The following is a 13629-nucleotide window of genomic DNA, read 5'->3' on the forward strand; positions in this document are numbered from 1 at the left end:
ACTGAATCAATGTGGAAAGTGATTGGAACACACAAGTTCTAGATGTTGCCTCTAGAGTTTTTCTTATGTCAGCAGACAGGCTTCCAGGCTTCCCCTTTTGCAAAGTGCAAACACATGGCCAGGTCCAGAGCCACCGCCCTTCCTCATACGCTCCATACACATCAACCTTGAACGTCATCTGAACACACAACTCCCACAGAAGTCAGCAAATGCAGGAAGTCTCAGGCCTCAGGTATTTATTGCTTGTCTAGCTCAACAACATCATATACCTTGGGTCTGGTCCTAGAGTTGCTGCAGCGAGGGCCAGGTGCCCCATTGATGGGGTATAACTACTGCATGGACTGAGATAAGAGCTGATCCTATTTTTATCAGAAGGTTGGACTAGAGACCTCCTGAGATCCCTTCCAAAATTAATTTCCTGTGGTCCTAAAATGCAGGTTCCATGGATCTGAAGTGCAAGGGTAAGAAGGAGTGGTGGCAGAAAGGCAAGTGCCACAGAGACAGAGGCTAATGTTTAAATCATAGTGGATGGCAGTTCCACATCTTTCAAGTATAAGATTGAGTTGCTTCTGCTAGAAATTTGTACCTCTTCTTCCTGAACCTGAGATCAGTTCAGCCATTGACTTTCGCTAAAGGTTTTCCCTGGTATTATTTTTATTCTAGGAAGTGGAGTCAAAGGGCAGAAGAATTTAGCTGGAAAGTGCTTTATCATTTGAGCCGTTATACTGGTACCCTAAACAAGCACTGACATGCATGTTTCACTCAGAGGTACTGCTGTTGTTCCAGTTGTGCTGCACATTTTCTTTGGAAAATGTATTTAAGAAGATGAAAAATACTCAGTTCATTTGATGTGCATGTGTGCAAGATGGAGAATGCAGGTTTGGTCAGGGATTTTTCAACCCCAAGTAAATTGTTTCCTCAGCAACTGCATTCCTTGGAAACAGAAAACTTTCCAAAGTAGGTCTTCACACTGACAAATATCTGCAGCTCCTTAAGAGCCTGCTAGTTTGCAGGACACTGCTGTGGCATTTCAATCGCACTTGAAAATAAACTTCAGAAAGCCAGGAACTACCGGTTCTTCCTTCTGTGTTTGGCCAATAACTCGCTAAAAATTTTAAGGAGAAACGGCCTGGGTTTGGTTTTTTTGTTTGTTTATTGTGGGTTTTTTGATGTTTGTGCTTTGTTTTGCTTTGTTTTGGGATTTTTTTGTTTTGGTTTGGTTTTTTGTCTGTTTTGGGTTTTGTTTGTTTTGTTTTTTCCAAGGGCCTTTCAAATACCTGGATTTGACAAGATGGAAACAGGACTGTGTTATCTTCAACAGATACGAATTGTACACATCTGTGCACACATCTGTCGTTATCTTTACACTCCCTTCCTCTCACGCTCTCCCCCAGCCTCCTCGAACCAGCCCCAGGGCGGCGGGAAGCGGCCCCCGGAGGGGACACAGCCCTCCCGCCCCTCATTCAGCCCTCTCGCCCTTCATTGTGGTTCTTCTCCCCTCACGTTCAAGGCCCCGATCTCCACGCACCCCGTCCCGCGATCACGGCAGCGGCGATGGGCGATGGGCGCCGGGCTGGGCCCCGCCCCGGTCTCCCCACCTCCTCCACGGGCGACCGGAGGAGCCCGGCGCGGGCGGAGGCGGGCGGGGGGCGGGTTAAAAGCGGCGGCAGGTGAACGGGGAGGGACCTTAAAGCTGCGGGACGGCGAGGTTGGGACCGGCCGCTCCGCAGGCACCGCCGGGACCTGCACCGAGTCCCACCACCCGCCCACGGTGCCTGTTCCCGGGAGCTCCCGGCGGGGCTCGCGCCCCCTGTGGCTGTGGGCACTGCTGAGGCAGGTGAGGGGCGCGGCGGGAGCGGGCGAGTCGCCAGCGGAACTGGGCCGAGCTGGGCCGGTGGCGGGGGAGGCCGGTACCGCAGGAGGCCGGTACCGCGAGTCCTTAGGGAGGTGAGGGAACGGCGGGAAGCGCGGTGGGGCCGGCCGGGCCCGCCGTCCCACGGTACCGTCTCGCTTGTTGCGCCTAACGCGGGGCCGGGGCCCTGGGCGGCGGAACCGGGAGCTCTGTTGGTGCTGTCCGCCGCCGGGAGAGCGCGGGGCCGTCCTGGGAGGCGGGCCGGGGCCGGCGGATCTGTACCTTGTGCGCGGCCCCCGATGCCTGACAGGATTTACCCCTTCCCGACCTGGGAGCTCTCGGTTTCGCTTTCTCAGCTTAAGTTGAAGGAGGAGTGCATGAACCCCGCGACTGGGTCATTGGGGAATACTCTTGTCGTTGTTAAATACCCATTTAACTCCTAACAACCTCTCGTTTCCCAATTCGTATTCTCCCAACAGCTCTTTGTAAGCACGTTATGTGAAGTACCCGGCCAGCTAAGACACTGAGCTTCGGCATTTGCAGGTAATTTGCGACACACCTACAGATGTTTTAAGAGAGCTTCGTGAAGGTAAACAGCTTGCATCAGTAAAACTGACAGGTCCTGTGAGCGTCTGATCACGCACTGGAAACATTCCTCACAATTACAAGCCGAATAGGAAATGAGAGGTGTGAGTCAGAAATAGATGTGTTTCTGAATATCGTGACTGGTAAGGTTGTGTGAGGAATGTGTATGAAAGCTCTTAAATAAAACGCGAGGGTCGGGCAGGAGTGCTTGCTGAGCTGGGGGCAGCAGTTCGTAGCTGACTGTGTTCCTGGGGCATGCTGGCCATGCCTGTGTTCCCTGTCATTGGCCTTTCCTAGGCTGAGTGTTACTTTAACTATCTCTCCTGTTGGAAAATCTTTTTCTTTCTCTCTCTTCTCCAATAGAAGACTTTATGTGTTTGTCAAATAGTTTCACTATGTAGCCTGGAAATAGTTAAGTGAAACAGGCAAGGGTTTAAAGTTGCAAGTGGCCTTTTGTCTTAAGAATGCTAGTTTAATCCCTTATTTAATTTTATTTCAGTGGCTTTGGTCTCACTACCTTTTATTGGCTGTGACCTGTGTGAAGTGATAAGAGGGCTCAGATTCTGTCTGGAATTACCACATGTGTTTGCACCGAGTTGAGAGCAGAATAAAATAAATTTTCATCCTTGATTTCATCAAGGAGTTACCTGTGGTTTCTAGTATCTCTTTTGCCACTGTTCAGCCTGGAAGCCCTGCTTGCCAGATACTTACCTTGAAGAGCCCCAGACAAAAGGTAGAAGGATGTGCATGTGATTCTGTTAAGTTTAGTTGAGAAGATGTAATAATGGTGGGCCAAGCCCCAGCCTGTAAGAAGGAGGTACCTCTGTGTGTCAGCTGGGCATTGCAATGTAGTTTTCCAGATTAGCAGTGCCATGGGCTTAAACCTCTACTGCGTGTGTCAGGGTTTCTGGGAGACTGCAGGCTCCAGAACTGTCAGTCTTGTCCTTGGTAGAAGGAATACATATTATGGAGCTTAAAAATGAAATGGTAAAAAGCTATTAATTAAAACAGTTTTCTGGATGAATTAATATGTCCTGACAGGGCTAGTTGCCTGAGTTCTGAGGCTTGGGCCTCTGACTGTTGTTGTTTTGCATCCCTTGAAGTAAAACCTATGTAAATTACTTGGGCAACCTCACTTATTTTGTGCAAAAAGTAGTGCAAAAAGTAATTATAGTAGGAAATAGCTAGAAAAGTAACAGCACTTTGAGATACATATATACAAGTTCTTAGTAACAGTCATTGCATAAGCTCAGCTGGTACCTGAGACTAAAGAGGGTGCTTTACAAGTTGATTCTTTGTTATCCATGTTGAGAGTTCCAGTGAAATCAGTGGTCCCAAAAATTTCATGCAACAGGAGCATGGGTTGAGTCTTTGTTTTTTCTTTTGATGTTTTTCCTTGTTCTGTTTCTCACTGCTTTTAATTGTTACCTAGTGATGACTGATGAGTTATCTGAAAGGAGACTCTTGCCTGGCTAGACAGCAGTTTGTGCAAGGAAGAGTTTGGAAGTGATGATAAATGATGAGAGGTAACATGCTGTCCAAAGAGAAGGAATGTGGAAAAAGAGAAATATGTCTATTAGTTGATAAAAGAAAATTGAAAGCTAATTCTGTTTCTTATCTCGTACCAATGTTTCTTCCTGTAATAGATTAAAGAAAAAAAAATTGCTGTTTTTATAAAAACTTTCAATGAAAGAAATAAAATACACACTCCAGGAAAAAGTGCACTGCAGTATAAAAATCTTAGTTTTTCTAAGTTTAATTAGCATTTCCAAAAGGGTACATCTTCTGTCTGCATGGAAGAGAGACAAAGCTTGCAAATTTTTGTAGGAAATATTTTTTTGTAGGAAATATTACACTGAAGTGGGAGTGGGCAAGTTTGTAGAGAGTGTGTAGATATTTGCCTATGTGTGGGGGGGAAGGAAATGGGAATTAAATAACAGATTAAAAGAGAAATATATATTCAAATGTCATAACTAAAAAGCTATTATTTTCATGAGTGAGGCACAGTATGTACAAAACTTTCAATAAAATTCAAGGAAAATTACATTTGCACTAGGGAAGGAAGACATAGTTCTTAGGAACTGGTCTTTCTTTCAAAGTAAGACATCTAAACCACACTTGGAAGGAGAAGTTTATAGGGGAACATGTGGCTGAGAGGGACCAAATTCTAGTAGGACTCTTGCTGTTTTGTTATGCCTTTAAGTGTGATTGGCACTTCTGGTTTTCTGGTTTCTATAAGTGGTGTACATCTTGTGCAGAGATGTTCTGGGAGATGGTAATCCTCCATTCAGAGTTGCAGTAGGGCATGGACTTGTGTAGGGCATGAATATGGAACAGTCATAAGGGGGTCACAGTGAGTAGAACTGAACATAATGATGTTGATATTTAGCTAACATACAAAATATGTTTAACTACATACATATTAGGTCCTAACTTGTTGTGTTATATTGGTTCTAATCAGCTGTCTTAAAGGCTCTGTCTGGTTTTGCCACAGGGTTTTATTACAGAAAAAGATGCCTCCTGTTTTCATAAACTTTAGTAGAAGAAAAACTACAATGCTTGCAGTGTTCAGACCTGCAACTGTCAGAGGCTTCCTGTTCCTGATTAGTCTTTGCCTGTTCTTGTGTCAAATCAGATATACTGTAATCCCTCTGTCATGGCTCTTCTGTTCTCCAGTTTCCACTCTGATCTGAAGATAGGTGCTCAGAACAAAGTTGAAGAGCTACTAGAAAGAATTGCATAGGCTTTTGTGATTATTGGACTGTTCTTTTGATCTCTATTCAGCTTTTTAGGAAAGAAGTAGAATTGTTGATATTTCAGTGTTCCATCTGTGGGCTCCTTAAATATTTCTAATATACTGCTGTAAAATCAAAACAGCTGGAAGCTGCCTATAATAATCAGATGCAAAAGTTTGAGTTCAAAGCTGCATCTTCTTACAGTTTGAACTCTTCATTAAAGCTATAGCAATGTGAGGAGCTGTATTCTTTTTCAGGTAGCAGGATTATCCTAGATGATTGGATTCAAGTTCTGTACTTCCAACTTTGAACTGGTACTTATCTGTCTTGGTCCACTGATAGCAAAGTATGAGTATACAAAGCCTGTAATTGTAGTTAAGCATTTCAGAACAGCCCTGTGAGATGGTGAGATTTTGTTATCCTATTTAATCTCTGGGAAACTGAGACATGGGGCAGCCTGATAAATTAGGGAGTCTGAGAGAGTTAACAAGTAATTGCTGTAGCCTGTATGCTGGCCTTTCTTGGTGAAATAAAAGGTTGCTGTCTTTAGAATATACTAGCCTGTATTTATTAGAAGTTTCCTTGGCTCAGTCCTGGAAATATTGCTGCTCTTCTGGTACAACACTAAAACTAACTTGGCAATAGGAATAACAAAATCTACACACTACCAATTAAGTACTTGCTGGTTTGCTTACCAATAAACCAGACTCCAGGTCACCAGGATGAGGGTGTGCTGGTTCAAAACTGCTGAAATACAGATTTCATGTCCAAATCTGGGCATGAAACAGCACATAGAGCTCTTAAGACATGTTGATGCTGGTTATCAGCCCCTATACGAGCTGGTGCTGCCAGCCTAACTGTTTAGCTTGAAACCTGAAGGGAAAAGTTTTATCAGCAGCACCTTTGAATGCATGCTGGCCCTCAACATGTATTAATATTTCTTGTGTGAGGTTGAGTCATAAATTCATTTTGACTGATAAATTATATTTGGTCTGGTGCAGTTTAGATGTTATAAAGCTTTTCTGTGGCAAAAATTCTGCATTGGAACTATCGGGCATCAGAGTAAATCTTTGTCCTCAGCTTGGGGTTGGGCAGGGACACTTGGGACGAGTGCTTTTTTGCTTAAAGATTATCTTGGTTAATGCATTCCCACATGGGATAAAGTTACTTCTGTCTTGGCAGACTGTTAGACTCGTATCAGTATCTGGAGGCATTACTGAAAGTGGTAGTGTTGTACTGGGCCAGTAAATCTTGGAACGCAATAAAATTCTGATAGGAGTTGAGGCATCATGAACACCCTCTAGATTTCTGTAGTTCAGGTAGAATAAGTAAATTAGTATCCAATTTATAGCTGTGGGGAGAAGGGTATAATCTACTCTGGATTTATTTGTAAATTGGTAAGTATACTGTGGACCCCCTCTGGGTCTATAGCATACACAAATACTGTAACGCTTGCTGGTGACCACTTTCTGTTTGTTTGTTTGATAATATCCTATAACAGAAAGTGCCTTGCAATGTATGTGAAATGACTGCATCTTTGTTTTTTACCCTGTATTTGAGTTGTGGTTTGCTGAAGCTGTGCCTTTAACCATTCACTAATCATATCCCAGTATAACAGTCTTTAACAGAGTCAAAAAGTGTCTGCTAACAAGCTGTACTCACAGGACCTCAGTGATAACTGTCCTCTGTGTTGTGAACTGCAGGGATTGTCACTGGGTGTATGCACTGTGATGTGACTGCTGTTTAACATAGGCTTACATTGAAAACTAGGAGCAGGTTTTAAAGGAGAAGGCAGTCTAGCCATGGCAGCACAGAGTTCAAAACAACACTGCCTAGAATTCTGCTGGAGAACTACATAAATAGTTCAGCTGCAATTCTTTTGCTGCTGCCTAGCTTACTGGAGGGACAGGGGGAAGTAACCAAAAATCATGCCTAAAACCAAACCCACAATAAAACATCTGTTTGTGCCTCTATGTTGTGTGATCATATAGAACCATTTCTCTTATAATTAACTTTTCAGTGAAGCATGGTGAATTTTTATGGTTGTTTTAACTCCTCCTGTAATAGCCATACAATATCATGATCTTGATTGTTGAAATAAAACAAAAGGTTCAGCAAGTAACAGGAGAGGTACCTATGCTGAGGCTTGGAAAGGGTTATTTTTCATGCTTAGTTGCAATTTTTAATGGAAAATTTAAAAAATAGAAGGTAATACACTCCCATGTTAGAGCAGGTTCCACATGCTCAGTTACTCAGCCTCACTGACTTCAGCATCTTCTTTTCTTCTGAGCCTCTTCCTTTATAACCAGTTTATATCCTCATTCTGACTTTATTTTTTTATCTCAAACTTCACTTAAGCTTTTTTATCTTATTTTTGTATTGTGCTGTGCTTCTGAGACCAGCAAAGCAGGTAAGTCCTTGACTGTCTACATACTTTTAGTTCTGTAGGCATTTAGTTGAATTTGCTCATGTAGAAACAGCATCTGTATTAGCTCTATGAAAATAACAAGTTACCATCTATCAAAGGGAAGTAGCTTTCCTGCCTTCTTCTTTGATCATCAAGACAGTTAATATTTTACTTGGGAGTAAAAAGGTCTTAAAAGCAAGTATCTGGAAGAAAGATAACCTACAATCATGAGTCAACATCCTATCTTTTGAGAAGTTTGGAGTAAATGAGCTATTACATTAGTAGACATAGCCTTAACTTGATGTATAGCTAGAATCACCTACGCTGATGGCTTAACAGTGTGAAGACCCATACTTGGGTAACTTAAATTCTGCTTGGGTCACTGTGTGTTTGTTGAAGAGAGGTGGGCACCTCAGTATAATTAGGAATTCTAAATTGCATTGATGAGAGCTATTTAAAGCCATCTAGCAGGAAACACTGGGGACAGAGTATTAGCATGGAATTCAGGCTGCCTGAGTATGGCCCTAACTGTGCCACCCTTCAGGAAAAAGATTGAGACTTACTGATCAGTGCCTGTATGAATCTCTAGATTCCCAGAAAATCACATGACTTCCCACCAGTGTACAAACAAGCCTGAGAGGCCAAGAGGGTACAGTGAGAAGGGGCAAAGGTTGGTGACCAGCTTGGCAAGCAGCAAGGAGACTAGGGGATGGTGGCATAAGGAATGGGAGGTAGTTGGAAAATTTGGAAAGGTAAGTGAGAATGGTGAAAGGAGGAGGGCTTGAGACAAGGTGGGGTTTTTTGGAAGAGGAAATATCACTACAAGACTCAAGAAAAAAGGCTGCTACTCCAAAAGTGTGGCTTTTTCTGCCACTGGTCCAGTACAGGCATGCTTTGGCTAGAATTGAAGCATCATGTTTTGGCTTAGCAAGCACAATAAACTCAAGTAAGATGGAGCAAGTTGGATGAGGGTATAGTTTCATGATACATTGTTCTCAGCAATAAAGCTTTGCCAGCCCCTCTTCCCCACTGACTGTTCTTTCTTATCCATGCTTTGCATTTCACAGTCTGTTTCTTAAATGAAGCTGTGCCTTTCACATGCTATGCTGCAAAGTAGATTGGTGAAATGGATCTGGCTTAAAAAATCCAAAGCATGCTAGTACTGGGAACAACTTATAAACTAGGTGGTTTGTTCAAAATGCATACCCACAGAGTTGCAGGAGATGTAGAACTGCAATGTGGCCTGAGGAGCAAACAGCAGTGGGGAAACATCTTGAGCTAACTTTGCCTATAAAGACAAGGTACCCTTTAACTGCACCCCATGGGACTCATCTTTTGAATCCCTTTTTTCACAGGGAGACAAGAAGGTGATGATTTCATGTGGAAACAAATCCATGTGAAGTTGTGGTTACAGAAAGACTTTTGGTGTATTGGTGTACAGTGAGAGGTGGAGCATAGGAAATGGGCTTGTGAGGAGTGGATACACAGGTTCCACTTCTCAGCCTTTCACACTAAGGAGATGGCTGACAGGCAGGGAAAGGAAGGAACAATGTCTGAGGGAGTAAATGCAAGCAGTCTGGTGGAATTAAAGGATGGGTGAATGATGAGTGTAATATTGCCATTTACATGGTGCCACTATTCTACAAGATTTATATTCAGGAGTGCTTCTAGTCACTATTAGCTGTAGTGTGATTTTTAGAAGCACTGTAATTGCATTATATGTGTAATAAGAACAGAGAATACTAATAAAAATGCCAATAAAGTTCTACCTGTTCCCCTGTTTAACATATGATGTCTGCAGCAAATCCTGAAAAATCCTGAAAAACAGGCTGATGGATGAAAAAAAAACATAGCCAAAAAACCCCAAAACCCAAAAAACAAAGACTTATTTTCTATCTGTATGTTAATGAAGAGTAAACTTGCTTCTTGGAAAAATAACCTCACAGGATAGGAAGGTAGCAGCTTCCAGGGCTGTTTCCAAACAGAAACAGGTAACAGCCCATAGATTCTTCATCCTGATGGAGGCTCAGGAAATGTTCTCTTCAGTCCAGTAAAAATCTTGCCTCCGCCCCTCCCTGTTTGGTTTTTGTCTCTTGAAATATAACCCCACATGGTCATTTACCTCAGAGCATGCCAGGTGTAGTTTTTGGAACCAGTGAAGATAGATTATACTTGCATTCCAGAAACATAGGAAAAAAAAACCCAACAACCTTGCATTTATTTAACAACTAAATGTCCTAATTTTCCCTGAGCTGTTCTGTACTTTGCTCTCTGTTTGCTGTGTTTTATGCTCTCTGTTATTGTATGTGACTTGGTGATTATGTATAATTCTTCTGTAAAGCAGAAAGATTTTGGATGTTACTCAGAGTGAGTATGACATGGAAGACAACTACAGAGATATGTCTTAATTTTCTTCCTCATGCGATGTGACCAAGCTCAGAGTTAGGAAAATCTTTAAAATTCCATCACATGATGGATATGATGGTCTTTGTGCCACTGGCTGCTCTTCTCTAGAAAACTTGAAAATGTGATTTTGATTATTGATGCCTGTGCTGTAAATGCTAAAGAAAGGTGGTCTCTGAGTTGCAGATGAATTAACAAAGTTGAGAAAGTAAAGCCTTCAGGAGGAATTTCAGAGTGGAAGTCTGTGAGCACTTTTAGAGGGTCCTGGCTGATAGGCTCAAGAAATTCCAGTTTCTTGATTTCAGAGTAGCTTACAAACTAACTTTCTGTAAATCTATCCAAACTGCAGAAATGGGGAAAGGTGAGCTGAATTGCTTCTGAATGCTGTCTGTGAAAGGCTGTTGTTTGTGGAAGCTGAGCAAACCCAGACATTTGTGGTATTCCTGGGGAGGTATGTGGGGAGACAAAGGTCCTTTAATTCATTACAATCGCAGTACTTTGAAACTTACCTACTGGAAACTATATGCTTCTGTTGAAAAGTCTCTGAGCTACTGCTGGTCTGTCTGAACTCTTCAAATGTTGATTTAGCATTCTCCCAGCCTTTGAAATATCTCTCTTATTCTAGGAGTAATGCAGGCTGTGTTAGGAGGGAAACAAAAATCACCTGATGGGTATTGCCAATGAAGGAATCTTTGTCTAGTTACCCCAGCCTCTCTTTGAAGTTAGTGGAGAGAAATGCAATTTTGGGATGAATCTTTAAGTACTGATTTTTAAACATCCAGCTCAAGATGAGATGGGTAATGACCAAGACTTCACCTTCATTGCCTTGAGCTGTTGTGGAATTTGCTTCAATTAATAATAGAGCCCTACAGTCACACTACTTATGTTTGTGAGTGCAGATTACCCAAACCTGCTCATGGAAGGTGCAGAGTATCTGCAGAAGTTCTGAAAGGTCTGTCTTTATTGCTGACATGTACTCATGAAAATGTGACTTGCACTCCAAAGCTGAGGATGGGCCAAGTTGGCTTACTTTATATAGGAATTTTAGCTAATTTTTTAATGTAACACATACCTTTTGGTTGACATCTTCCTCTACTCCTTTGTTCCTGCTGTCAAACTACTAGGAGTTGTAGCTTCTAATTCAAACTTTCATCAATTTCCCCTCTCTGCTTTTCCTACTTAACATGCTTCATAGCTCCTTACAGTTGGCAAATAGTTTCAGTTTTCAGAAGTCAAATGAAAGCGGTAGCCTACATAATTAAGTAGTGAAATATTACCTGCTAGTACAGGATTAGATTATTTATACTGCTTTTAGGTAAGTAAGCCTAGTGCATCAAAAAATGTTACCACAGCCCATGCGTATGCTGCAACTACATGTCACTGCCTTTTATTTTATACCACATGCTTGATGGAATTTGTTTGTCTTGATTAATGTTAGTTTTGTTTGTCTTGTCTTAGGTCTGACAACTAAAAGGAGACAATGGATTGGGGAGCTCTGCATACCATTTTAGGAGGTGTCAATAAGCACTCCACCAGTATCGGGAAGATCTGGCTCACAGTCCTGTTCATCTTCCGTATCATGATCCTGGTTGTGGCTGCAGAGAGAGTCTGGGGAGATGAACAAGATGACTTTATCTGCAACACTCTGCAACCTGGTTGCAAGAATGTTTGCTACGATCACTTTTTTCCCATCTCTCACATCAGACTCTGGGCTCTGCAGCTGATCTTTGTTTCCACACCTGCATTGCTGGTGGCCATGCATGTAGCTTACAGGAGGCATGAGAAGAAAAGGCAATTCAGGAAGGGAGACCAGAAATGTGAATACAAGGACATCGAAGAAATCAGAAGACAGAGGTTTCGTATTGAGGGCTCCTTGTGGTGGACGTACACCAGCAGCATCTTCTTCAGACTGGTCTTTGAAGCAGTCTTCATGTATGCATTTTATTTCATGTATGATGGGTTCCAGATGCCTCGCTTAATGAAGTGTAATGCTTGGCCCTGCCCCAACACAGTGGACTGCTTTGTTTCTCGACCTACTGAAAAGACGGTGTTTACTATTTTCATGATTGCTGTGTCCAGCATTTGCATTCTTTTAAATGTGGCTGAATTATGTTACTTACTGACAAAATTTTTCCTCAGAAGGTCTAAAAAAGCTGCAAATCCAAAACAACACCCCAACCATGAAAACAAGGAAGAAACCAAGCAAAATGAAATGAATGAGTTAATATCTGATAGCTGTCAGAACACAGTTATAGGATTTTCAAGTAGCTAGACGTCAGTGCTGGTGTTCACTCTTTTTTTTGGAGTGGATTTTTTTTTAAAGGCTGCATGTGAAATTTTTTATATAAAACAGTAAGTTGGTTGAGACTGTGATACCTGTAGTCAGGTGTCAATTATGCACGTCTGAAAAAAAGGGCAGCCTAAACGTGAAAATTGTGTAAGGATTAAATAGGAAAGTGTATCTTCCTATGAGTACCCTTACAAGTTGACTGTGACAAGTGGGAAGCACACTAATACCTTCATGCTGACACAGCTCCTGAAAATTCCATGCAATGGCAGTAAGAACAAAATTCTTTCCAAGCTAGATACTCTAGTATTGCAATATGTTTTTTAATAGTGGTAGTTTTTACTTGCAAACTGACAAAATGTTTTTCTAAAATCTTTATTTCATGTTACTTAAGGTGTCACAGTACACAACTGTGTTTTTTCTCTTAACCAGGCATATGCAGATGAACCCTGTAATACTGTATTCATAGGGAAGAGACAGCAATAGGCTTCATCTTTAGAGCACTGCAAGCACTGCTTCAGACACTCGGGCACACAAGATGCTGGCTGTAGGGAAAGCTGCGTGAACACCCACCACATGTACTGTGGATAATTGAGGTAGCTAGGTCCTGAGTGCTAAGTCATGCCTAAAGCCAGCATGACACTATAGATACAGCCTATGTAGTCTTGCTTTAAACATCTAGCAGACCTGGTAATCTTAGCAATCTTTTAATTGCATACTACCAGTTTTATAGCAACATACATAGCTTCATGTAAATGTTTATTTCTCTAATGTATTAGCTATATTTGTTTCTTTATGCTACATCACATGGACCTTTTTTGTTTTTATTTGTTTGCTTTATTTTTTGTGGTAGACTGATGGTGCTGTTATGAAACTGGGGCCTCTTTGGTTTGAAAGACATGGAAAACTATCACTGGAAATGTAACAAGTCTTCTGAATAAAAGGCAAACACTAACCTTTTTCAATGTATTGTCTGTATATGAATACTAGTGGGACATTAAGCAGATCAAGTGCTTGTGAAAAACTAGTTTCAAGCAGGAACTTCTCACCCAAAGTGCATTTAGCTCATATGCACCCATCATTCCCAGCCTGAGTACTGATGCCCTAATTTGGCTGTACTCTAATGGAGGTACACACCTTGCTCTTGAGTGCACAGGAGTGTGTGGTTGTGGGAGGGGTATGCTGCTGAAACCAGGAGAGCCTGAAGGTCAAAGAGGTTGGGTGGAGTACAGGACCCTAGCTACAGTGTCTTGCATATCTTTAGATCATTTCTCACCACCATAACAATGTTATGGACACACCAACTTCAGCAGAGTTGCTTTTTTTTTTTTTTTTTTTTCCTCCCTTCTCACCAATATGG

The 13629-nt window shown here is 42.0% G+C and overlaps 1 protein-coding gene across 1 annotated transcript; it reads left to right on the top strand.

The window, feature by feature from the left end:
* Positions 1–1635: 1635 nt before the first annotated feature.
* LOC103536200 (gap junction beta-6 protein) lies at positions 1636–13216 on the top strand. The gene is made up of 3 exons (XM_030469403.1): positions 1636–1837; positions 2332–2395; positions 11441–13216. Exon 3 carries the CDS (start codon positions 11463–11465, stop codon positions 12252–12254), a length of 792 nt encoding a protein of 263 aa, XP_030325263.1. The 5' UTR covers positions 1636–1837; positions 2332–2395; positions 11441–11462; the 3' UTR covers positions 12255–13216.
* Positions 13217–13629: the final 413 nt, after the last annotated feature.

This window comes from Calypte anna, chromosome 1 (assembly GCF_003957555.1).
Source record: "Calypte anna isolate BGI_N300 chromosome 1, bCalAnn1_v1.p, whole genome shotgun sequence".
Lineage (NCBI taxonomy): Eukaryota > Metazoa > Chordata > Aves > Apodiformes > Trochilidae > Calypte > Calypte anna.

Coding starts and splice junctions, on each gene's coding strand:
- LOC103536200 (XM_030469403.1), top strand. CDS start 11,463: ATGGATTGGGGAGCTCTGCATACCATTTTAGGAGGTGTCAATAAGCAC.